This window comes from Pyrgilauda ruficollis, unplaced genomic scaffold (genome assembly GCF_017590135.1).
Source record: "Pyrgilauda ruficollis isolate IOZ18807 unplaced genomic scaffold, ASM1759013v1 scaffold5, whole genome shotgun sequence".
Taxonomy (NCBI): domain Eukaryota; kingdom Metazoa; phylum Chordata; class Aves; order Passeriformes; family Passeridae; genus Pyrgilauda; species Pyrgilauda ruficollis.
Window position 1 is genome coordinate 8913083 of NW_024526599.1, and position 26618 is coordinate 8939700.

Sequence of the window (26618 nt, forward strand, 5' to 3'; positions counted from 1 at the left end):
TGAAAGCAGTGGGAACCAGGCCTTGAAGAAATAAGCTTTTCTATAGAGCCAAGTCCTGACAGGTCTACAAGATATCAAACCAGGTAATCTGTAACTGTTTCTCAAATGAAATATTCATATCCTGTCACAATATCCCCTCATCTGAGAGGTGTATTATAAAACTAAAATAGTTAATATTTTTGAAGCCCATGAATACTGTAGCAACAAGCTCCATAAAATGCCCAAGAGGAAATTAATAACTCTGTATGCAGATCTGAATAAATGCATAATGAATAAAGCATGGGGCATGCTTTCTAAAGTAAACAGAAAACATAACATTGAAGGGCTTTTTGTTAATTAAGCACAGAGGTTTGTAGGAAAAAGTTATATGTGAACATGCAGTGAGTAACTTTCATAATATATGAGTACATGTAGGGGAGAAGGGAGAAGTATGGTTTCTCTGCTGTTCTGATCATGAGTGCTTGATTTTTAACTTCAGAAGTTTAATTTTAGTTTAGATGGTTCACTCAGTGTAGTGTTATGATTGTGTATGTGCATGTTTGTTACTGTAGACACTTTATTTGTCACAATGTGCTTTCAGCTTCAGTATTTCCCTACAGAATGACCACTTGGGGAGTGGGAAAATACTTAAACATAACTACAGCTGTCTCAGAAGTGCTCCAGGTACCTCAGAGTGAATATGCTTATCAGGAGATAAGGCAGGAAGGTAACCAGCTTCTGCAGAGCTTCTCTGTTTTAGCCTCCTGAAAAGTCCCATGAGTCCTGGTCCCAAGGAGCTGACCCACCACGGTCTTCAGCCTTCAAAGCCTTAGGCATGTGCTGAGCTTGATGTTTGTGAATAAGCCCATTGTGTCCACCCACCTAAAACTCCACACTCGATGGAGGCCTAAGCAGCAGACAGATAGCCAAAGAATGAGGAGGAGGTGTGAGCAATGATGTTTCATATGTATTTTTTTTTTAGTTCTGTGATTGTGTTTGTCTTTCGTACATACTTGTCCTTTTTTTAAAGTTTTTTGGTTTTGGTTGTTTCTTTTTTTGTGTAGGAAGAGCTGAAAAGCCTTCAGCTTTCTGGATTAGAAAAGAATTATAACAAATAAATATAGATTTAAAAATAACACCACCACTTCTAACATAACTACATTTACCATTATCTCTGTCCTTGTAATATACCCACAAACCAGGAAATTTAAAAGAGAAGGGAAAAAGGCTTTGTTGTTGCTGTTGTTGTGTTCCTTTGGTTGGTTTCCTTCCAGCTTAAGCATTCTGTCTTTCTGGCTATGTATTCGTTTCTTTGGAAACGGCTGTAGGATGGATTTTTGATTGACTGTGTTGTCAGATGGATTATCAGAGTTGTGAGCTTTTTGGAATGGTAGACATGAATGTGTGATAAGGAAAAAATATTTTTTACTTAAAATGTTTCAAAAATTTGCATCATGAAAGGAGTTAGGCTGAATAATTAACAGGTTACTTAGGGAAAAAGTTTTTTTTTTTAATGTGGAACAGTTTAGTTACTAGGAAAAAAATTCTTTTAATATAAAGAAAGCTTTTTACTATTGTGACTGATGGGAATATTAATACCTAAGCAATGTTGAATAGTTTCTGCAGAGCTGCAATGCATATTTTAAAGAGTAATTCTAATGTGTAGCTGCTCTGGATTACAAGCAGAAAACAGCTTTTACCCTGACATATACACACATTTGTTACAGCACTCACGTGCCCAGATTTCTGCATGATTCCCATCTAGTGTTTCTGGGTTTGTTTCCTGTCTTAGTCAAGGCTCTGCAAGGCCAGCTGTCCTCAGGGCTCTGAGTGCTTGGTGCTGCTCTGCCTGTGCTGGGGATGCTGAGGTCGGGGGCAGATTGAGGCTGAAGGTGACGTCAGTGCCTACCTTGCTGAGAGTTAATCTCCTGCTGCAGAGGCTCTAATAATCTCATCACTTGGGAGACTGGCATGCTGAGGATTGCATGTTGCACATTCCTCTTCTTGGGCTGTAAAGCAATCAGCAAAACCAGTGTTTCTAAAGCTCTGTTGACAAACATGTGCTTGCTAGACAGAGATTGTTCTTTTTTTAGGGTGGAGGTGCAAAGGCACAGGAAAGAAAAATTAACTTTTTAAAGGTGTGTATATATGAAGCAAAGTAACAAAACAAGGTTAGGGGGATCCACTTTTTCAAATGAGCATGCAATTAATAATACTGCAAAATAAGCTGCCTCCTTTGCAGGCATAAAAAATAACAGAAACCATATTTCAGATTGGATCGGGCTGGTTTCTTTAGCAAAACACAGCCCACAAAACCATGACACTGCAAACAGAGGTAGTCATCAGCCCTGACACTGCTCTGAGGGACTGACAGAAAGTGTCTCTGATAACTTCCTTGGAGTCAGTTCCAAGTGTCTGAAATGGTCAGTCATAGAAAGTATATTGAGAAAGAGAGGAAAAGAGCAGGCCACAAGTTTCTCAGGCTTTTCTTTCATCTGGTAGGTGGTGCTTTTATGAAACACAGCAAACAACTTCTGGGACAAAGACTGCCTAGTGAAGACTGCACCTTTTCAGTGGCAGCTCCCCATTCCTTGGCTTTCAAGTTTGCAGCACAAACACTGAGTTAGGAGCAATGTAGACACAACCTGCATGCCAAAAATACAAGGAAGCACATGGATGCTTCAAAGACACTGATGCTACTCAGTGCCAGACTTCTTAATATTGTTAAACACCTATTAGCTCTGTCTTAACCGACCTTTCCAGTTTTAATGTTATGACCTGCCGAGAGTGCCTATCTATAGCAGCACGAACCCTTCATTCGCCGGAGGGCAGGGGCAGAAAGAGAGTGTCTGGGTAGGCACTACAGGTTTCGTCATTCCAAAGGAGGCTTTGCACCTTGCCCCCACCCGACCCCCGTATTTTGGGGGCAGCTGAGACAGCGGCGATAGGAAGTTGTGTCCCCTCCCTCCCTCCCTGCCTCGATAGCTGCGATAGCACAGTGTGCCCATCCGGAGTTTTTGGTAAGTGCTGTCGGCGTGCCCCCCGCCTCCGCCGCACCTGGAGCGGCCCGCGGGGCCAGGGGCGCGCCGCCGGCGCTGCCTGCGCTCCTGGCACAGCCGGGGGAAGGGACTGTCTCCGGATTTCCACCCCTGCCACAGAGGGAAGGCTACCGGGAAGTGCTGCGGGGAGAGCGAGCCTGTGCGGGCTTGGACGTGAGAGAAAGACGCAGCCACTTCTTCGCGGCAGCTCTTTCTAAAGTCCGTGTTAAATGTGACACCCCGGCGAAATGGGAGCAGAAGAAACACCCCTCTACCCGCCCCTCGTCGTCCCCCCCGCCCTTTTCCATGGAAACTCCTGAAAGGAGGAGGAGTAGAGTTTGCTACGGAAAAGTCTCACCTTGGTCTGAAACAGTTTCAGGCGTTCCTGCAGGATCGGAGCTGCCCGTCTCGGGGGAGGGGAGGAGGCAGGCAGGGAGATCTTTAGCTACCTATACATATATATATTTTTTTTTTCCCCCCCCGTTTGATCTTATTTTATTCCAGCAGCACGTATCTCTGCCCCTCCTCCCCCTCCCTCTCCAGGTTGATCGGCTGAAATGAGGCTTTGCGCGCTGATCCCTTCTCGGGCTTTAAAACAAAACCCGGCCCCGCGCAGCCGGCGGCAGCTCGGGGCGCCTCGGCGCTGAAGCGCGGCGGGGCCGGGCCAGGCGAGGCAGGACACCGCGGAGCGGGGCGGTGGCTCCCGCGGAAACTTCGCTTGGAAAATAAACTTCCACCACTTTCCTGGAGATCCACGTGAGAGCAGGAAAGCCCGACTGCAAGATCTCTGCGCTGCTGCTGCATGCTGCAATTTTACTTTTTGTTTGCCTTGATTATTTTTTTTTTCTGTTTGTTTGTTTGTTCTTACTTTCATTTTGGAACCGGCTCCCAGCTGCTTGGCTGAACTTCTGGAGACCAGTGGACCTTTTATAATGCCTTCTTCTGTTTTAAACAAACTGTGGGCTCTTAAACTTTTCTCTTTCCCCCTCCCCCTCGCTCCTTAACCCCCACCCTTCAGCTCATGGGGCTAACGCTGCAAAGCAGCAGCAGCAGAGGGGGAAATATACAGACACTGATTATTTTCCTGTCTCCTAAATTGTTTAATTCTTCTCATCGTCCTCCTCAGCACCCATTTTCTCGCGCTTTTTTGGCTGCCGGGTGTCGATCTGTGCATTGTTTTATCTGATCTCGATCCTTTTGTTGTTGTTGTTTAAATGCCATGCACTGCTTATCTAGAGAGAAAGCTATATGGAGATAGAGGCGTATAGTGAATGCGCGTGTGTTTCCATAAGACACACTATCAAGGGAGCAGATCAGAAGCAGCCCGGATCCTGACCCTGACTGTATGAATAAGTAAGCAGGATGCTGACGACTGTGTGTTAGTTGCCTGTAAGGTTTTCGTAAGTTAAAGGGGGACGGAGGAGGGGGGACAGGACAGAGACAGACCTTAGAGTGTTTGTGCAGAGGGTGGGCGAAACTCTGACACTTTGCTCCTTCCAGTATAGCTGCTGCCTCCCATCAGTAGAGCTCCGCGGTTTGCTGTAGTGCACCCCACCTCCCTCTCCCTCCTCCCCGCTCCCTTTTCTTCCCTTCCTCCTTTTTTTTTTCCCCCCGCTCCCCGAGGTAGTTTGCTGATGTGCAGCCCGGATCCATCTTCTGGCAGCATCAGCGGGACCGGGGTCGGCGGCGCGGCGGTCGGCAGGCGCGCAGCGGGGCGCGGGCCGGGCGCGGAGCGGGACGCGGGCAGCAGCCGCCGCCGCCGCCTCCTCCTCCGCGGGAAGTTTGGCTGGGTTTTGACAGAGGCGAGGGGAAGCCCTGACAGACAGGATCTCCCGGACTGAGTCCACCCCCTGCGCCCACCCACACACCCAGCGACTTTTCCCCGGCGAGGGGGCAGGGGGGGCAGCGACGCTCATGCTCCTCACTCTGTGTCGCACCCGTCTGATTGGGGCTACCTAGGGAGCACCGTCTCTTGGAAGAGCCTCCAGGTGGAGAAGGAAAAAAATACCAACCTCCCCCAAAACCTATGGTTTCTCCATCCCTTACCCTCCTTTCCCAAGCCGGCGTGGACAGCAGAGCCGGCCGCCTAGTTCACCCTCGCCCTGCTCGCCACCTCTCCGCCCGAGGGAGGATGAAGATGCTTTGCTGGAGGATGGCACTGTGGCTGGCCGGGTGGACTGTCTGCGGGAAGCCTTCTTCCTGCTCTGGCCTTGATTATGACTACACTTACGATTTCACGGAAGAGGATAAAGCCGAGGCGATAGATTATAAGGATCCTTGCAAAGCTGGTAAGTGACTTCCCCGTCTAATGCAGCTCCCCACCCCCTCCCCAGATGGTGACTTTGTCTCGGCTTTATTTACGCGGGGTGCGTGTGGGGGGAGTCCCGGGCTCACCTGCTCCCTCCCGGGGCAGCGGCGGCGAGCGCAGCCGGAGCCCTGCATCCAGCCGCCTCAGCAGGGCAAGGTACCCAGGACCTGCTTTACTGGGACTTCCCACTTACTTCCCTACGGTCTCCGGCTGGGCTGGGGAGAGGCGCGGCGGCGGGCAGGGCTGGACCGGCCGCCACCGCTCCGCGGCCCCGGGGGCGTCGTGCCGGCCGAGGAGCCCTCGGGTCACGGCACCGCCGGAGCCGCGGAAGTTGCAGAGAGCATTTCGGCGGGGCTCGAAGGTGTCGAGGCGGGACTGCGCTTCGCAGCACCAGCCGGGAACACGGAGCGGCCCGGCCGGGCTCCGCCGGAGGGTGGCGGCTTCTCCCGGGGCCCTGCCCGCCCCCGCGGCGGGAGCGGGTGCCGCCTCCGCCTCCCTCTCGCCTTGATCCATCCCAACCTGCCGCTCCCCGGCCGGGCACCCCTTCCCGTGGGCCGGGGCGGGCTCTCGGCGCCGGCCGCCCCAGGGATGTGGATGCGATAAGTGCGGCTCCCGAGCGGGAGGGCTGCGCAGGGGCGGTGACTGTCTGCCGGGGTTTCAGCCCACGCGTCCCGCTCCCAGAACCCGACTGGTGCTGCTGAGGGCTGGTGTTCCACAGCGTGTGCCCTGGTGCCTCCCGCGGGCTCGGTGCCTGACAGATCCCTTTCCACACTGTGCGGGAAGAGTTGGGGTACAGGTTCTCCTCGCTTTGTACAGTGGTTTTCCAGAACGTTTATCCTACTGATTTAGGACTGCAGCCTCTTTAATGCCAGATACAATTCTTCACCCATTAAAGTTATCAGTAACAAGAACTGACCTCAGGAACCGGGTTCACTGGTATTTCAGTAGGCATGTGTATTTCGGTGATGCTTTTTTATCAACAACAGTGGTTGTCAATTCCCAACAGTTCTATTGTTAAACAAGCGCTCAAGTTTTCTAGCAGCCTCCTTTACATTAATTAGTTATTTTATATTCTGAAAACTAGTTCAGCCAAAGGTTGTGTTCTCTATATCTGTGTGGTTTTCTTTAATTTATTGAAGAGAATGTGGTGTACATATCTGCCAAATATGCAGACGCTCTGTTTTTCTAATCACAAAAATATTTTGTTCTTAAGTGTGAATTGTTAGGTCTGACTTGTGTACAACTGAAGAATGTTCAAGTTCAAAAAGAACAGAAGCAACTGCAATCAAAACATTATTTTTTTTCCTCAATTAACACTCACAAATAAGTAACTGGTCATTGTTAACCTGAACTCTTTTCTTCTGGTCTGTAATTATTTAAGACGATTCATATGCATCATTTAATATAATGAGAAATGCCTATTTAGTCTCAGTTTGCTGTGGGATTCTTGTTTCATAGTGGGAATAATTAGCAATTATAATTCATGATACTAAGTGTTTTGAGGTTATGCATGAGAGAAAGACAACAGTAGGAGGCTGCAATTTGATCTGCATTGCCAATTCTCTGCCATCACTTTGTTTTGCCTGGAGAAAGAAGCATTTGTTTGGAAAATTTGGCCCATGGAAACATTTTATTGAAGTTCTTACTTGTGCTGCTTCACAAGTATAGGGAGCTTAGGTACTACAGGAACAAGAGATAGGTAGGTGTATGAAGAGTTACCTGTGTGTAGTTCCTCTTAGTCTTAAAAGCTGTCACTTTGAGGATGTCTATCCAGTAAAAAAAAAACAAAAAAAAAAACAAACTGTTTTTTTTTTTGTTTGCTTCTTAGTGTGTGGTAGTTCTTCAGAAATAAAAATGTGCCTTAATGCTGTACACTGAGTGTGCATGTACCCATCATTTTTAATAAAAAATTGAAAGGTCTATATATCAATGAAACTGATCCTCTAAGAGTATTTCCCAATTTACTTTTCCTGCTAGACCTTCCTTAAAGGCTCCACTGTAAAGTGCCTGATCAAAGATGCTGGGAGCAGCGGGTGCTCAGCCTCTTTTAGCAGCACAGCCCAAGTGTGTGTTCTCCCCAGGTCAGCTCTTATCATCTGGGGTGGGTTTTGGGCTCCCAGGAGTAAATTTACTGATCTCTGCCATTAGGATGGGCTCCACAGTGAGGCCCTCTAGAAGGACAAAGCCAGGCTTCACCTCAGGGGTGTGAGACGTTCACACTCAAATTTGTGTGTCACTCTATGCGCAAGGTAACAGGATAAAATAAGGGAATTCTTGCTGAGATAACGCTCAAGGTATGCAAGCTTTGTAGATATAATTAACACCTGCTTTTACTGCATCTTGAGGGCCTGCAGCTGAGCCTGTAAAAGTGGGTTTTTTTTCAAGCTGTTCAGGCTGGTCAGTTGGGCCAGTGCTTTATGTTAGGAACCACATAGAAGTGAGTTTCTGCAGCTTAGCAAGCACCCAAAGTGCTTTCTATGGTTTTACCTACTTGAAAAACTTCAGTGATACCCATGTAAATTTTAGACATGTTAGAATAATTTGACCTACCCCTAAATATGCTGATGCAAGATTGTTTCACCTGTATTTTATAAGTTATTTGCATTCAAATTTTCTCCAGTGAGTAGTGTTTGCTGCTTAGCTTTTACTGCACAGACTATGTTTGCAGTCTTGTGGCAGAAAGCACTGCACATGAGGCATGAGATCCATAGTTAGATGAAGTTTTAATTTGGTATCTCCTTATAGATGCCTACTTCTGTTGAATAAATGTTCTCTTGGTAGGTCTCTTTCTCCCTGTTTTATTGTGGAAAAAACTGAAGGAATTTACCAGAAACACAATGTGACAGCCTCTGAGGGGTTATTTATGGGTATTCTGTGGGGTTTTTTATGGGTACTATATGTGTGTTTTAACTTTTTCACAAGGAAGGGATCATTTTAGTGAATGTGCCTAGAATCACACTGTTGCTTTGACTTAAAACTCCCAGGAGCATCATAGTGCAGGATGCTATAGGGGCTGAAAAGTACATTTTCTTACAATATTTCCAGCTTTGTGAAAAATCTACAGATAACAGATGTCTGTCAGATGCCCTGTAGAACTAGGAGGTGTTTCTGGAGCTGATGTTGCCATTTGCATCTAAACCAGCAGCTATTTTATGCAGCAGCCCCAAAAGTACAGTCTTAGAAAAGCCAGCACACTGGGAGCCCTGGAGCTTCAGGGAAAAGAAGGGCCTGGAGATATGTTGTGATGCTGTTGGGAAGACAGCCATTGGAAGGAAGCTGTTGACATTGTGCAGAAGAACTTGATGAGCTGTGTGGTTTCCCGTAGGTTTGTCTGTAGACCTTTAACCTGTGTGTGAATTTTGGGTCACGCTACTCCTCCTTACAACAAGAATCCTGGCACACTGTAACAGCGGGATGTGATGTAACACAGTTTCTGTGCTTCTGATGTCTCGGATGCTTCCTTGTGTCTCTCTGCAGGATATTGCCCTCAGTGTTTACCGTTGTGAGTTCAAGTGCAAGGCATTCTTAGTTCATCCTCAAGATCTAATTTGCCAGAAGATGTGAAACTGAGAACGCCATACTCTAAAGACCTAGATCAGCATTTGCATAATCAGATATTATTCCAAAGAAGAAAATGCTGAGTTAGATTTCAAGGGGCATCATCAGACTTTTCAGATTGCAGCATGCACCTGCATTTATTTGTGGATTCCTGAAGTTTTTTTTTTTGCTTTTTTTTTTTTTTTTTTTCCCATTCTTACGACAGTTTATGACTTATTCAGGATATCTGCTGAGAAACACAGAGAGTGAGATGGCTAGAAAAATAATTTCCCATCCTGTAATACTTGTTCATAGCCTGCACTTAGTTGATATTCAAGGTTTTTTGGAGGCTTTTGTTTTGTTTTCTCAACAACTTTGTTTTCCTGAAACAGAGCAAAGCAAATAAAAAAAGTGGGTGTACTCTGGTGTGGTCTTCCAATTAAAATACCATGAACTGTGGGAGATTAGGCAAGAAATCTTCATTCTGTTGTATAGCTACAGTGCTGAGGTCTGTTTCAGCCTCTGGACAGCTGACTGTCCTCAGATAAGTCTTTTAGCATTTCTTCTGTGAGGTATTTCACTTCCTAAAACAAATGTTAAAGGTTTGGGGAATAAGCTTGAGTCCCTTGGGCTATTATTTTTCCCTTTTTTGGGCCTGTTTTTTTGGTTTTTTTTTTTTTTTTTTGCACGAGAAATTTTGTCTTGTGGTAGGAGAAGTTTTCCCAAGGAAAACGTCACTGAAAATTTTAGTTTTCAGCAGAGTTAGTTTGGATTACTTCCCCTGCCAAAACTCAGTTAATTGGAATTTTTTTTCCTTTCAAATGATGCATGAATTGCTCTTATTTTTTTCCCTCAGTGAAGCTAGATAAAAATGTCAAAAAATATTGTAAACAAGCAATTAAATTTACAGCTTTATACTTTGAAACTTGGTTAGCATGGAGTTATTTGACTAGGAACAAATTCTGTATGTATGCATGCCTGCCTGGTTGAGAATTAGAGAAAATTAAGACAGACTGTCCTTACATGTTCATTTCTCCCTCCTGCAAGAATCTAAGGAACTAGTTTGCTTACTTTGCACTTTTATAAGTAATAATAAAAAAAGTTTGGACTGTATGTAGAAGGGAAGTTACTATTTCCCACATCACTGAAGCATCCAACCTAATAATATATTTTATTTGTAAAATAGCTGAACAGGAAAGATCGATGGTAAATGTTGATTACAATTATTATGCAGTGTCATCTGTAACTGCAGTCTAACTATTGTTTCCTGATGTTGTAGCAGCAGCTTTCTATACTGCTGCATTTTTATGTTAGTTTCCCTCTTGTGCTCTGGGACGTGTGTTCAGTTGTAAGCATTCTAATTGTGCATTCTGGTAATAGGAGAATTCTTAAAGCCTCTGATTCTGTATTTTGGATCTGTTGTATGATTTAGGTAATCAAGATCTTTCATATTTGGAGTTCAGTCATGTAGTAGGCTCTTAAAGCTATATTGTGCAGTTTGTACTAATATAGAGGTTGTGCTGCTAATATCACTTGCCAGATTGACAGAACTGTGACTGTTCATGTAGTAAATGCATAGTGTAGGCAGCTGAAAGAGAAACAAGCTTTTCTGAATAGTCTTCCCAACTGGTTTCCATCCTGCTGTGGATAAACTTATAGGGTAAATAAGACTACTGACAAATTTAGCTTTTAAATATTTTTTCCCCCCAGAATTCTCCACTATTACTTTATCTTTTATGCCCTTAAATGTGGTATCTCAACACCTTTGAAGGAGATTGGTGAGAACATAAAGTTCTTTTCCTCTTCAGCTTCATTGAAAAGATTAATTCAATATGAAACTCTTGGAAAACTACATTAAATGAATATGTTTTATGTTCTATCTTTGTGAATGTCCTTCCACACCAAAGGCTCAATTTCATGTCCAGACCACTTTCCATAGGCGTCTGTTTCTGAATATATATCCGGTGTGTCGAACAAGTGACCTGCAAGGAGCAGTATTACATCACTGCAAAACAAGTCTAATTGACAAATCTAATTGAGCTTGGAATCGAGTCCCCAAGGCAAACTCTGAAACATTCACCACACCTGGATATCTGCATTATGTCATTCTGATTACCCCTCTGGACAATAGGGTTGATAGGCTTATTACATAATTTCATTCACTTCTTTTTGGAGAGAAAGTCATGTCTGTGGTGCATGGTGGTGACAGATGGTCTGTAAAATGGAAGAGCTGTAAGATTGGAGAGTCAACTTCTGGTTTTCACAAGCACAGTGGACCTTGTGGAGAGGAAGACTTCTTTTTTCCCTTCCTGGATGCATTATAGTAGTCTAAATTTTATAACAGTGAATGAACAATGGAAGAAGTCTCTAGTCTTTTTTTAGACAAGATGTATTTATGCTTAAACTGAAATAGCTTTTTATAGTCTGGCCTTCAACTTAAGAAAAATATTCTAGTATTTATTTTTTGTTTTTAAATGTATCTGTAGAAAAGATAAATTCTGAGAGCAGTGTTGCAGAGCAAAACTAAGTTTTGGCTTTCAAAGCTTTCAGTTGGATGAGCAGCATTTCATAGGGTTTTTCAGAGTTTTCTCAGCCTCTTTAGGACCTTTCTAACCTCCTTGTTTCAGTCATTATTGGATGCAGTCCATGCCCCCCATTCTTAACCAGAAGCAACCTCTCCCCACCTCCCTACTACATCTCTTCAGAGTAACAGAACTGAAAGTGTGACTAGAGAAATCTTTGTGTATTTTTAGTTCTGTCTTGTCAGGATATTTTTCTTGGCTGAGAGATAATGGCCAATCTGTTAATGTGTTTTAATGCATATTCATTCTTTGTGTCTGCTGTGTATCTTCTTTTCCTATAATTTCTTTCATTGTTACTATGGCAAGTTTTCTTGCTTCTGGATTCCCCCTCCACTGAATGCACTTTTCACTTGTTTTTCAGCTTTTCCATGTGCTGCCTGACTGGTCTTCTACTCCTCCCTGTTTTCTTCCCTCAATGTGTTATTCTCTTGCTTACAATTATCAGTTATTCCCTCCAAATAGAGCTTCTAGCTCATCATCAGGCTTTCTGTAAGATTGTCCTCTAGTGCTTTGATAGCTCTGTAGCAGAGAAACTGGGCACCTGTGAGCACAGCTGGAAACGAGGAGGAGGAGAAAGATGAGTGGGCCGTGTGTGACCAGCATGTTCTCAGAGGCCTCGTGCTGCATGCTCAGTGGGCTGCAATGATCTGTTAGGCACTGCACAGCCAAGCCAATCCTGAAATATCCAGCTACAAATGTTTATGCAGAAAGCATACGTGAACCTTTCTCTGTTGGGCTCCTGTACCTAAATATCAAGATTTCATATGAAGACAGTCCCTTGCTGACCAACAGGAGCAGGAGTACTCTAAGTACTTGAAGTGTAGAGGTTGTATAAATAGTAGCACAGCAGAAGAGGTTGAGCAGGGAAGTGTGAAGGTGGAGGCCGTGCTGGGGACATATGCAGAGTGCATATGTGTGTGTGACCCATGTGAGTGATTGCTCCTGCAGGCTGCTACGGAGGCAGCTCCCACTCAGACAGACACTCTCACATGGCTTTTTTACTTTTGGCTTTTTGCGGGGAGTTTTGCCTGAGTAATGGTCTGCAAGTGCCAATGTTGAGTGACTATGAGTATCAGGTGTTTGAAAATATTTGAGCACAATCAGATAGCTCTTAAAGAGCAATAATGCTCCAAAATGTAGGTTTGTGGGTTTTCTCTTCAATATTACAAAACAGAGATTCTCAAGACCAAAGTGCCAAAAAATCAATATTATTCTAAAATAACTCCTAATTTTTTCTTGAGGTGTGTGCAATACGATGCCTAATAGGATATGCAGTGTTTATTAAACCAGTTTCTTTGCTATATATACTCTAATGATAAAAAGGTCCATCAATAATTGACTAGAATTGATTTTGAAATTTTTTCCTTCATTTTGATGGTCATAAGTGATGCCTGATCGGGAAATAATCAGCAAAATCAGGGCACAAATTTGCAAAGGATGTATTTTTATTTTAAAATTCATTTTCAGTGCATTTAAATCTGACTTTGGAAATTCTCTGTCTTGCTGTCCTTGTGAATTTCGTGTCTTTTTCTACAGAAACTGAATGACAGAGACACATTGCTGCATTTGAAAGGTGCCAGTACCTCTCCAGTTACATTGTGATTCTTGGATATTGTAAATTGTACAGTGGAACTCAAGTATCAGCTCTTGTAGGAAGTGAGGGGACAAGGACATCAGCCGGGGAGGTTGTATCAAAATAGTTGCACAGATGAATTACATTGTTCTCATGCTGGTAGCAGCAGTTGAATATATTCCTAATAACAAGTTTAATTGTTATCAAACAAAAATAAATCCATTTTATTGGCGTCTGGTGTTTTTATAGGTGCTACTTAGGTGCATTCTTTGGGCTTTGTAGCACTAAAGACCTTTAACACCTTTCCACTTTCCCAAAAGTGGATAAAGAATTTTGCTTAGGGCTCAGTGATTGTCCAAAGAGTGGCCAAAAGGCAGAATTTCTGATGTTTCCAGATGATGTATTCAGATAAGCAAAGAAAAGAATTTCAGATGGTTCTCATATAATATCAAGATTTAGTTGAACAAAACAGTTTACTTGTGAATTATATTTGCTTTCATGAGGAGTAGTTTTAGAACAACTCTGCGGGTGTGAGAACATGACGATGAACTGCCCAATTTCTCCATCTGGTAAAATGTCCTTAAATTTATAACAAATTAGCATACATCTTCTTTTTCACTCGTACTTGCTTTTTTCCCTTACTCAACATTACTCTTAAAATTGTGCTCTTACTTCAGCTTTATTTGTAGGTGGGTTATGCCACACTACAACTGTTTCCATACTTATACTTCTGTACTTCATCCCTTGTATAAATGTATAGACAACTGGATAAATTAGGTATCTTGTGTTCAGGCAGCATGCTTAGCCCTTTTCTAATGAAGAGCATAGTGTGTTTCCGTGAAAAATGACTAGCACCATGTTAAAGGCATGTTACCCATTTTTTATGACCTTCATTTTAGTACCAGGATCTTTGATATGTCCATCAGCCCATCCTTTTGTCATAATATAAACTACTCAGTCTTTAACTATGGAACTCTTCAAGACTATTGATTCAGGACTGAGTTGTGGAATCCTTTTTCTGTTGTTGCCGATATGCCATAATTGCATTATGTTCTGATAACTTACAGAGATTAATTTTTTTATGCTTGGAAAAGAAATTGTTAAAGAAAAACCCACAATAAATCCTTAGACTAAAAACAATAATTCAGCCTGTAAATCGCTAAGGAACCAGGCTTGCATGGGTATTTAATTCCCCCAAGGTTGCATTATTGGAAAAATTGTTTAATGGAAACAGGGTAAAAAGAGGTTCAAGTTATCAAAGAGAAAAATGAAATAGAAAGAACATGATAAACATGAACAATTTCAGAAATTATACAAAAAGATAAAATAGAAGATATTTGCTTCTACTTCTGTTAGTCTGTTTAATTCTGGAGTGGAAAATTCAAAACAGAGACTAGGAGACATGGGGAATCCATGCAACTATTTTTTCTATTGAAATCTGCTAAAGGATTCCATGGAGTCAGTATTTGGATATATGATATGAGATTTACATAGGTAGCAGGGGTATCTGGAGGGCTGATATTTAGTAATGGTAACAATAATGATTTTCAAGTGGATATATACCTCAGGCTTCAGAGTTCAAGCCAGTATTTAGTAGCTTGAAACAGGGATGAACCCCAATATGTGGCAAGATTATGCCTGTCTACCTACTGCAAATTCTTGTTTCTTTCTGTGAAGCAGCTGGTGGTGACTGCTGTCAAAGACAGGACCTTGGATATGATCCAGTGTTGCAGTTCCTTTGTTCCTCAGCCCTCCCTAAGTGCTATTTCAAAAACTCATGTCTTGTAGCATGCCTAAAAGATAAATGCAATTTAGTTATTTTGGGATGTGAATGAATTTCAGAGCTCAATATCACTAAAAACATTGACCAACTATAGCTGATGAAAATGAATGTATGCAGGCATACAAGAAGAAAACTGCATTTAGCTATGTTTATAGGCTGTCTGTGTGAGTCCAGTGGAGCACTTGTACACACTTATCTGTAAACCACATGTATGCACACACTCACCTGACTACCTGAGGAGCTACCACTGAAACATAGATGCCTGTAGAACTATCTCTAGAGGCTCTTTGAAGTCATGTGTACAGATTGTGTGGGTGCTTTTCTTCTTTTTGCTTTTCCCACACTTATAAATGCCAAGGTAACTTGTGTGTAAATCTGACCTAGAGGCCATTGGACTCAGTGTGAGTGTTTCCAGTTACTTTAGAGATAATGTTTATAGGTGCATAAGTAATAAGCAGAGCTGACTAATTAACTTCTGTGTACTTGGGCTATGGCTTACTTGTATGCATGTGCTCACATGCTTTGCAGGCACATCAATGAAGGCAGTTGGATTTTTGCCCCAGTTTCTGTAGTTGTCATCACTAACACAAGAGTATCATGAAATCTTGCGTTCAGTGACCTTGTGATTACAGGTTCTTTCTTGCTGGACTGGGGTGTGAAAAAATCCAGCAGCTTGAAGAGCATCTGATTTTCTCTTTTTTTCCCCTTTATGAGAAGCTGCAGGATAAGACTGGATTTTGATTACTGCACAATTTCTCAACCTTTAGAGATAGATTTCTTCTTGTCATAGTTGAATACTCTATTAATTGGGCAATCTGATAAATGGCTCAACATGCTGATAAACATGATGGTTGCAGTTGCATATACAGTTTCTTATCTGTATAATTTCAAGAAATCTAAAGTCAAAGATAAGAAGCCGTTTGTTACAAAATACATCAGGCATGTGAAACTGGTGTCAATCATGTACCATTAGGTGAAATTTGACAAGCCCTGAAATCTTCAATCACAATCAAAGCACTGAAATCTTTCAGTGATTTGCAATATCACCAAATTAACACATTTTCTTATCCAGAGGCTGCCAGGAGATAAAGAGATCTTGGAAAACTAGGAGGAATAGGTGTAGTAATGCTCCTATTTATTTATTAAATTGAAGAATTAGTTAATGGCAAAATAAGAAGGGAGCAGAGAAGAAAGGATTTTTTTCCCCACAGCTATGTATACTTTGGATGGATTGGAAAAGCTCTAGATTGCTTAGATAGCTCTTAGATTGCCTGTATAGAAATAAGTAACCTTACAACATAGCCTAACTATGCAAATCTTGCATTTTACCACATAGTTTGTTACTTTTGTGTTTTGAAAACTTCTGTTTTCTTTCTGATGTTGTTTCTTCAGAGTGTTGAACTTAAATCATGGCCAGAGTGAGAACTGCAGGTGATAAATGAGTCGAGATTTGACTGAGGATTCTAGTTGAAGAAAGTTCTTGGCTTTAGTTATGGAGTTTTCTGGAGTTACTTGGTAAAGGAAAGAAGTAAGGAGATAAATCTTTCCCCTTCATGAGAAGATTCATTTTATACCGTTTTTTTTGATCCTTTGATCACTAAATTGCAGGAGCGGTAGAGAGGAGAGAGAGTAGGAGAGGGGTTGCCTGGTTTTTTTTTTTTTTTTTTTTTTTCCCAGTTTTTTATCTGCATTCTTGAGGATGAAATCTTTTCACACATGAAATTCAGGTGAAAATACAGAAACCTAGTCCAAGCCTTTTGGATGTTTTCATTCATAATACCTTTAATTTGGAAGAAGCTGAATTAAATATGAATTGTAGTGCTGATGGATCACAGTCAGTGTGTCTACACAAGTGAAGCATGAGTAAAGAGAATTTATAACATACGCTTCCTTTTGCATTATGGAAGAGAGCCAAACACAAAGATGCCTCCTAGATCAGTAATGTGTTTATGGATATATGCAGATCTTTTAGCTAAAGCTAGTGTTAGGGAGAAATGCAAGTTATTCTTACTTTAAATCAAAAATGTGGAGAGCCAGATAAAGTCATGACAATCTGTATCAACTTGGACAAAATTAATTTTTCTTGGCTATTTTTTGAGATTTTTAATAACGTGTCTTAGATTTATTTGGTCTATGATACAGCATTCCATCATATATAATGTTTTTTTACTGATTTATCAATCTAGACATTCTAGGTTCAGGTTTGTATAAGAAATTGAATAATTTCCTGAATTACTCACACTTATAATCAAGTCTTTCCAAATATTTTGTTTGTCTTTCCTAATTATGAACAAGGTCAGACTAAATAACAGCCACAAAGAAAAAAATCAACAAAAATAAACATAAATAGTAATCCGTAATTCTAACTACATAATCTTATAGAAGAAGAAAAATTATTTGACCCTTGGTCTCTGCTCACATAATCTGCCTTGTCTTCACTGACCTAAAGTATCCTAGGTTTTATCAATGGAGAAATGTTCTTCCAACAAGCAGGTGATGTGTCACCAAAATTAGCAAAGACCTAGATGAGATTTTGGATGCACTTGCAACTGCTAATGAAAAAAGTTAACATTCCCATTCTTTGTGTGATTCCTCAATTGTGATTCCTTTTATGCTGTACTGATATGGAAATAAGCCCTTTGTACAGCTGGCTGTCCATTGGAAAGGACAATGTGCAAGATTTGCTCCTGCACTAATGGAGCTACAGGGATTCCTTGCCCCCCAGGGCACACACTGCATCTTTCCTTCCTGCCCTCTTCGCTATCACTTCTGGATTTAGTTTCCCTCCCTGCTTGTTGCCTGAGGAATCTCAGGTATCTGTGTTTAAGGCTGGATAGGTGCTTAGAGAAATCATAGAGAATGGGCTATTTGCCAGGCAAAGTCAGGTAATTAGGTAAAACTGAGATGCAAATGATAGGTAAATTATCCTGTACTGAGCCTTCTGCAGCCATAGATTATTACCAGCAGAAATTTCTGTGAGGGCTTTTTTTCTGCAGATCAAACTGCTCTCTGTAGTTTACCTGCTGCTAAAGTAGTGACTTTTAATTAATGATACACATATTGAAATTCCTAGTGGTATTTAGTTCCAACCCGTTGTTCAGTTAAATATGGATTAATTGTTCCTATACGGGTCTTCTGGTTTTGCTTTTGGACACTGCTATGGATTGTTCAGTACCTGGTAAAATGCCTTGGCTTCTAAAGATTTTGTGTCAGGGAGTTTGTTACACTTTTTCTTTCTGTGAGATTGGTCTAAGAAAAAGTAGCTACCTTCCTTGTAAACTTTGAATTTCATCTCTTTGGACTAGCATAGCTAAAATAGCACTGCCTTGTATCCTGCTGTGGGATACAGCAGATCCAGCAGGTGGGATGTGGAAGAACCATGCAGCAATGATGTGTTACAGACCCTGGGTTGTGTTGGATGGCCCATGATGTGGACTGTACAGCAGGGAGCTGTGCTCTGGGCAGGGACCCACAGCAGTCAGTGAAGGTGCTGTGTTTGGGGCTTCTTTCCCTTTATGATAAAGTAGTGTTTTCATTTTTTATCTGACTTTTGTGTCCTGGCACATTTATGTAGGAGTACTAAATGATTTATATGCTGCAACCTATAAGGCTGAACTCTTCACTCAGGCTGTTCTTCCTCTTAGGATCTCTTGTTACTTTTAATGAGATGAATGGCATGGTGGCATTGACGTTAATGAAGTCAGAATTTAAGGCTGAAGAAAAAACTGTTATTTAGGGTCACTTTACTGAAACATACTGGAGGTGTACTTTTTTCAACAATCCATTACAGTGGAGTCAAGAGATAACTGGGTAATTAAGGTGTAATTGGTTTTTTTTTGTGTTTTGTTTTTTATGTATATATATATATGTATATATGTATATATGCAGGCATTGCAATGGGAGAATCTTTTTAAAGTGAATTCTGAATCATAATCAGCTGTTTTAAAGCAAACAAATAGTTGTTGTTAATACAAAGTAAGAAGCAGATAATCCACGTAGTTTAACCAGGCTCTTTGATTAGGGCACAAAGAAAAACTAATTTTAAAAGCTTTTGTTGTCATTCCCCCTTTACAGTAGGAAATTATATGGAGAGAAGATGTTGTAGCAAGGGGGAGCATAGAGGAACTGTTCTGTGCTGTGAGCCAAAGGACATCATTAGGAACACTCCTATTATCTGGAAGCCTGACTTCCTGTCTCAGTTTCCTCGTGGGTCTCAATGAATGGCAGAAGAAATGGAACACTTTCCTGCTTGGCCAAAAACTCTGCTAAATTACTCCTTTGGCTGCATGCCACACCATGCTCTGGAATAAATCCTGCAGCTCCCCCCTGAGCCTGGAGGGTACTTGCTGTAGTTCCTTGGGGCTGGTGGAGTGAGTTTTAGGAAGTCCAGGAATACTGTAATGCTTCAGGTGTCCTTTTGTACATCTTGAAAAATTCTTTTTGTGATAGAGACCAAGAGTACATTGACTTTTTATTAATTTAAGCTTCCATGGGATGTTAAAGAACTGCAAGTGTGTTAGGATTTTCGTATTTGGTAAATGATTTTACTACAATGAAAACATTGTAGCATGCCTTGTCAAATCTACCAGAAACATGTAAAATAAGAGGCTTTTAGACATGCATTCAACTAAATAACTAATTTTCTGTTTTTTTTCCTACATAGTTTTAGCACATCAACTAGTGTTTATGTGCCAAAGTTATTTTATTACTTTTATTCCAAAGTATAAAAATAGTCAAGATTTTTGTATATATAATAAAACAAATTTCAGACATCTTATTAAGTGTGGTAGATGATGCAACTTCTATGCATAGAGAGGCGTTTACAGAATTTTTTAAAAATTTATTTCTGGCTTTGGTACGTTTCTTTAACATGCATATTAGCCAGCAAAACTCTCAGTATCTTCTCTTAGCTCTGATTTTAATTAAAGCTGCAGCACCAAACTTTTGATTCAGTTGTTACTGTCAGTTTCTCTACTTTCTGTTTTAACTACATTTGGCAAGTAAGAACCTTGCAGCTGACTCAAAGGAAACTTGGCGAAATATATACCATTTCCCAATAGCCTTTCTCTATAACAGAAGATATATGGGACAGTGTTTAATAAATTTTGTCTTGTTTTGCATCCAAGAAGAAAAATATTCTTAATTCTCTGGAGCAGGGAAATGCTTACCATAGTTAGTGTTCTGTCTGTGTCATCTTTCAAGGGTGACAAGCAGCTGTCCAGATGGAAGTGTTGGGCATACTCAGAAAAAAGTACAAAAAATAGTTAATGCCACTGGTGTATTTCAACAAGAAAATATTGATCGGGTTCTGGTTTGTTTAGTTTGTTTTGTTTTGCCTTGTTTTTTTCCCTTGCCAGTTTGTCTCATAGTTTTTGCCGTGTGTTCCTTGTTCAGGCTTTCCTGAATTTACTCTGCATGACTTTCATGGTGTACCAGCACAGAGGGTGATGTGAAGCCATGCTTCTGCCACTGAAACGGCTGTCAGCTTCATCTGTGGGCATGCAATTGTGCAGTACAAACTTGATGCTGAGGTCACTGTTTTTTTTCCCAAGGGAGCAGAAGTGCTGGATTATGCTCATCATGCCAACCCATCCTGTAGTCTGTCTTCAGACCCCTTTGTATAGGCGGCTAAATGCTTTCTAACATTTCTTTTTAAAGCCCTTGGCTGACAATCAGTGCTCCCAGCTTTGATACCTCTGCATTCTGAGACTTGGCACTGGTGGAGTCATAGTGGATGGACTTTTCTATCAGTTGGCTACAGGAGGAAAGCAGAGAGTTCCTTTTTTATGGCAGTTTATTGATACTAAGGTCATGATTTTGAAAGCTGAAAGGTTGGGAGACCTCATTTCTCCCCCATTGCTTCCCCTCCCTGAGCAGCAATACAACCTTGTTCATTCTGTTGCACCTAAGAGTTCTCTCCCAGATGTCCTTTTCCTATCTCCTCCTGATTCAGAGGAAGAAGGAGAGACTTCTGTGCCTGCCCACAGTTTTCAGAGAGTCACTGGTAAGATGCCATCAAAAGTTCCACATCCTTTGCACTCATGGCACAAAATATGATTTCAACTAACACAGTGGAGAAACACTGATTTGTGTTGTTGACATGGGGGTATATCAGTGTCTGTAGTTAAGAATTTCTGGTTATTTAAAAAAGGTGTCATGTAGTTCCACATTATAAATGAAAAACAAAAAAAACCAAAAAAACACTCTCCTTCATAAGAGGATTTTTTGAGCTCCAAGGAGAGAGAACACTAAAGGTGCAGAAGAACGTGTAAATACATATTTCCAAATCCTTTAGATTCTGTATTTAAATTCACTGTATTTTTATTTTTGTGCAAGAGGAATTCCTCTCACCTTCTGTGGTCTAAATCAATTCCTATGGTTAAATGTAGATGTTCTTTCTGAGAAAAAAATTATAAGCTAGCAAATTCTGCTATTGTCCTTCTAACAGGACAGAATTTGGCTCAACGATTAATATTGTTTTCATCCTGACTTCTGAAGTAAGGATTTAGGTCCAGTATTGAAAGTTTACCTTTTACGGACTTAAGTGTATTTATGTTTTACCACTATTGCAAATCATCATATTATTTAGCTGTATAATATCTCTATTCACTATGTAACATTTGTCTAAGGATTTTATATCACACCTATAATTTACCCCAGGGAGCTTTGCTTTCCTGAGTTTCTTGTGTTTTTCCTTTTTTTTTTTCTTTCTCAAAGAGATCTTTGAGATAAAGTTTGCACAGAGTTTCTTCCTGATGCTTTTCTGACACTAATGTGGGAGAAAGTAGGTCTTTAGTAGACAAAGGGTACTGCCAGTTTGTGAGAGGGAGTAGTGCTTCTTTATGTAGACTGGCCTATAGATTGATTTAGTGTGGATATAGCTAGTAATAAAATGCAGTATTGGTGCACCCAGTGATGTGACTGTGAGGAAAGCTTGCCAGTGCATTGCTTGTAGGCATAAACTGAGTTAAAAATATTCCCAAAGAGGACTGCCTGAAGGAGATTGTTAAAGTTTGCTCTGACTAGATCTGTCAAGTTTCTGTTCAACAGCAAAGCTAGAAGAATAGCAAGAAACTGGATCATTCTAAAATTCTCATTCCAGTTGTTGCTTATATAAATGACGTTTTGTTTAAATTCTTATGTATTTAGGTAGCTGTGGCAGTTCGAATTTTTTTAGATCATCAACTTAGACTTGCAATACTTATTCTACTAAAACATTAGCCAGTCTTGGTTATAAAATGTCTGCTTCATTTGTGCTGTCAAGATGAACGCAATGTGGTTACAAAGCAAGACTTTGCTCTCAGTCAGCTCCATAAGGTCAGTTAAAGTGAGGGTGCTGGCACATCTAGCTGCAGTACATGTTGACACAGAAACAGTTTGATAGATCAGCTGCAACTTGAAGAAGTGCATGAACTTGGGTTTTAATTGTGGAGGTTTAATGTAATTTGGTAACATAAATGAAAGATAGGAACTTGCTGTCATTATGTGTTCTAGGTAAAATCTTATGGAAGCGTTTGCCAGCCACTTCACTGGTTTACAGAACAGACTAATATTAAATTTAGGGGAGTAAAATCTGTATGAGGGACACTTTGTATTTGAAGATGACTTGCTTTAAAAAACTTACTGATCTATGCAGTATGCAGATTTTTCCTGGAAACAAAGTATGTCTTTGTTTCAAACCATTTAGGTTAGAAATGTCTGTGGTATAGGAGCTCATGTTATTACAAAACAAGCCTTTCCAGAGTGAACTGCAAGTACTAGTGAAAACGTAGTAGAAAAAGGTAGAAAGGACATAAATTACTTGGTCACCTGAATACATTGTTCCCAGCAGCTGATCTCGCTTGGTCTGTTCAGCCTGGAGAAGAGGAGGCTGAGGGGAGGCCTCACTGCAGTTACACCTCCCTTGTGTGGGAAGGCCAGGCACTGCTCTCTTCTCTGGGTCACCACTGACAGAACCCGAGGGAACGGCCTGAACTTGTGTCAGGGTAGGTTTAGTTTGGTTTAGGAAAAGGTTCTCACCCAGAGGGTGGTTGGGCACTGGGACAGGCTCCCAGGGAAGTGGTCAGAGCACCAGGCCTGGACAGTGGTCTCAGATACGTGGTGTGGTTCTTAGGGTGTTGCTGTGCCGCGCCAGGAGTTGGACTCGGCCTTTGTGAGTCCCTTCCAACTCTGATTCTGCAAAAAACACTTCCAGTTGCATTGTGAGAAGCAAGGTAACCAGTGAAACAGCTGGCTGTTTCTGTGTCATATCTGTCATTCATGGTCTTGCTCTCAGATCTAGCTGTGTGTCTTGGCTTTCAGCAGCAGCAAGCAACATGCCTGTGCTGCCTGCTGCCAATGCCCCATAAAAATACCACTCTCTGGGGACTCCAATGCCCCGATACACAGAGGTTAAGATGGAGTAAGAAGAAATCACCATAAATCTGAGGCTTCGTGGCAACTCTGAAGGTTTGGCAGTGTGGAAAGCAGTTCCTGTTGCTCAGCCTCTTAAAGCTTGAGCATGGAAAAAGAGGTGTGGACTGAGTAACAGGCTGGGATGAGCTGTAGGAGGGTGAGAAGCTGGATGGCAGAGGGAAAACTCTCCTCTCCCTCCCTGGCAGAGGGAAAATGAAATGATGCCTTTGCTGTGCAGTTGCTGGGTAATTCCTAGAAAAGCTAGAATTTGTTATAGTCCAGTTAAATGGTTCCACACATGGCTGGTCCCTTTCTTTGCATGTCAGGGACAGGTTTTGGTACAAATGGCATATTCTAAAGCATACGGGTCCTTCTATATGGTTTAATCACTTTTCCAGACAGTTTAATGTTCAAATTTGAGTGTTACAGCTCCTCAGTTTCAAAGACATTTTTTTTTCCACACTGGTCCTCCTCTTTTTCCACTCAGGACAATATGTAGTTTCGTTGTTGACAAACAATAAATATTCTATTTAATTTTTTTTTAATTATTAAAAGGCTCTTGTCTGTGTACAGAGCCTTTTTAGATTTTTTTTGTCTGTTAAAATGCTTAACAGAGGTATTTAATGAATTTCAGGATTTCTGTCTCCTCCTCTTCTAGGGGGATATTGCTGGAACACAATCTTTTAAATTTGCTTTTGGTGAATGAAAATTTGGATGGATCAATTTTGTTTGTTTCTTTTCTACTTAGACACATTAATTCCTGAACAGTCTCTGAAAGCTTTTATTGCCCTCTCAGCCCATCACAGACATCCTTCCCAGGAGTGCACCTCATGCAGTCAGGCTGTTGTGCACCAGTAGTCTGGAACCAGGCATCACCTTTCAGTTTGCCCAAGACACACTTTTGTTAATGGAAACAGCAACAAATAAAAGCTTGAACCCTGACTTCTGAATAATCAGGTAAAGTTTCTTTAGTGTAGGTCTGACCTTTGCCTTCCATCAGCACAAAAAACACCCCAAAAAGCAATAACAGAAAAATAACTTTCATCTTACAAACCACATTCACCTTTGTGAAACAGAATTGCTGTGTAGCATCTCCCATCTATCCAGTATTATTTGTTTTCCAGTGGACTTCCCTTCTAGGGCTTGCAAGTTGTAAGGTTGTCTCTGGTTTTGTTCAATATATTTAGAAAATTTCTATTATGTTTTTCTTTTCTTTTATTGTTTATACTGGCTGGAAGAACAAAACTAAAACTTTCATCTCAGGTTGGAGCATAATTTGGTGTGATTGCTCAGCTTCTGATCTCACTACCAAAAACGTCTTCTTTTAGGAGCTGATAAAAATATTTGGCTCTGTTTCACCTCAGTCACTCTTGGCAGCTCTTCATCTGCTCTTCTGGGGTTTCCATCTGCTCTTTAATGCTGCAGTTTCTTCTTCAGGCCCCAATTCAGCAGCAACAATTGCAAATAAGTGAAAACATCACTGATTTTTCTGAGGGTATGAGTTTGGATGCAGGTGCTATTCTGCATCTCTGGCAGAATCTTCTAGGATTTTATCTCATTGCTAAAAGGGAGAATATGGCAATTCCCTGAGGCTTTGAGTATTCCTTTGTTCTTCTTCCCTCACAGGTGTCCAGAGATTTAACCTGGAGCTGTATACACTACTTAAACCTGAAACCAACAAATCTATGAAATTAAATATGTTGCAAGGGCTAAGGAAAATATTTTTGTCTAATGAACTTTTCAAATTGAAGTCCTCTTAGTTACAGAAAAAGTGTATGAATACATGTGAAATTAGATTTATTAAAAAGCTTTTGTTAAGTTTTTCCCCAGTAACTTATACTTGTTCTGTTATTTAAGCACTTTTAACATTAAAAAAATTCACAACTCATAATAGGGGTTATTGATGCTGAATAATCATTTGCTGTCAAGTGATTAAGCTGCTAACCAGCACTCTATGCTATATAAAAAAAAAAAATCACACATATACATGACTGTCTGCTTACGTATTTCACTTTCAAATGTGTTTGCCATTTCACAGCATTTTTCACCTCTTATCCATGGATTTTTTTTTTCTTTTTTTTTTTTTTACGTCACAATCGACGTTTCCTTCATCATCTAGCTGGTGAAAATGTAATTGTAGTTGTGTAGTGCTGGTGTACCAAAAGGCATATCATTATAGCCAAACCCCTATATTCGTTACTTGTAGGAGACAGCTTGTCTGACTTAATGTAAAGCTTAATCAGAAGGTTTAGAAGGGGAAGTAACAGAAGAAAAAAGACCTTAGTAGTGAATACATGCATAATGAATTGATTCATTCAGTGCTTTCATAGTATTTTTTTTCACTTGCTCTTGCAATGTACATTTTGTCATACTAAGAATTTAATTAATGGTAGGGAAAAAAAAGCAATAGTCCTGTGTCAACCTAGCACTGACATTTATGACAGCCTCCTATTGAGTTAGCAGGGCTTTTTTTCCTATAGAATGCTGACAACTTATCATGTAAAAGCTTTTTAATAAGTTTAACAGTGATAAAGATTATTGAACAAAAAAGTGGTTTAGTGAAAATCTTTATCCATTTACTGAAGCATGCCTTCTACACAAGCTCTTGGTTTTCATTCAAACAACTATTCTACATATTCCACTAGTACTTTTTGCTGTCTCAGAACTGTTGTGTTAACTAGAGATATTTACAGCAGAAATGTGTACGACAGATTTTTTTTTGGTTTAAATTTTATCTTGCTTTCACTTTCAAAAATAACCATGGATAGAAGTGCTTTCCTTTGACCACTAAAATACTGCGAATATTCAGCTGCCTGTACTGGAGAGGAAGATGAGGGAGCCTAGAACATCTAAACTTAAATAAAGAGTGAATTTACTAAAGCATGATGGTAAATCAGCTTTTCAAGGTGTTTCCAGGCATAGTGATGTGATCATGGTAGACAAAACTAGGAGGAGAAATGCTGCACTGATTCATCTTTCATTCCTCACCCCCAAATCTTCCTAAGTCAGCTTTTAGCGTTTCCTACCAGCTCTGAGAGTTGAAGGCAGGTGGTTCTTTCTTTCCCACTGTACCTGGGGCAGCTGCTGGATGAAACAGGAGCATTACTGGGAGCATTGCATCAGCACTCAACTGAGTTTGCAGGCCTGATGGCTGCTGCTGTGAGCCTCTTAGCCAGTGCAATCTCCTGTCTTTCTCTCTCTAAGTGCACCTTGCTGACTAAAGATACTTTCTCTCTTCTGTCCACTTTAGAGTATAAGAAGGCACCTGGTATGTGGAGTCTGCCCGGGAAGCTGCCTCTGTTATTCTTTCCAAAAACAGAAGGGGAGAATTGATTCATCCTTTATCACAGGGGAAGCTTGTTCCCTGCTTTAAGCCCTGAGGGTTTAAATTAAACTTGGCAAGATTTGATGTGCCCTTAGTCAC

At 41.1% G+C, this 26618-nt stretch overlaps 1 protein-coding gene across 1 annotated transcript in view; it reads left to right on the plus strand.

Moving 5' to 3' along the window:
• Positions 1-4756: 4756 nt before the first annotated feature.
• The window catches only part of TLL1 (tolloid like 1), a 124478-nt gene continuing 102616 nt past the window's right edge, over positions 4757-26618 (plus strand). The window contains exon 1 of the mRNA XM_041479907.1: positions 4757-5305. Within this exon, the coding sequence (XP_041335841.1) occupies positions 5044-5305 (262 nt within the window). The 5' untranslated portion in view covers positions 4757-5043. The remainder of the gene's footprint in view (positions 5306-26618) is intronic.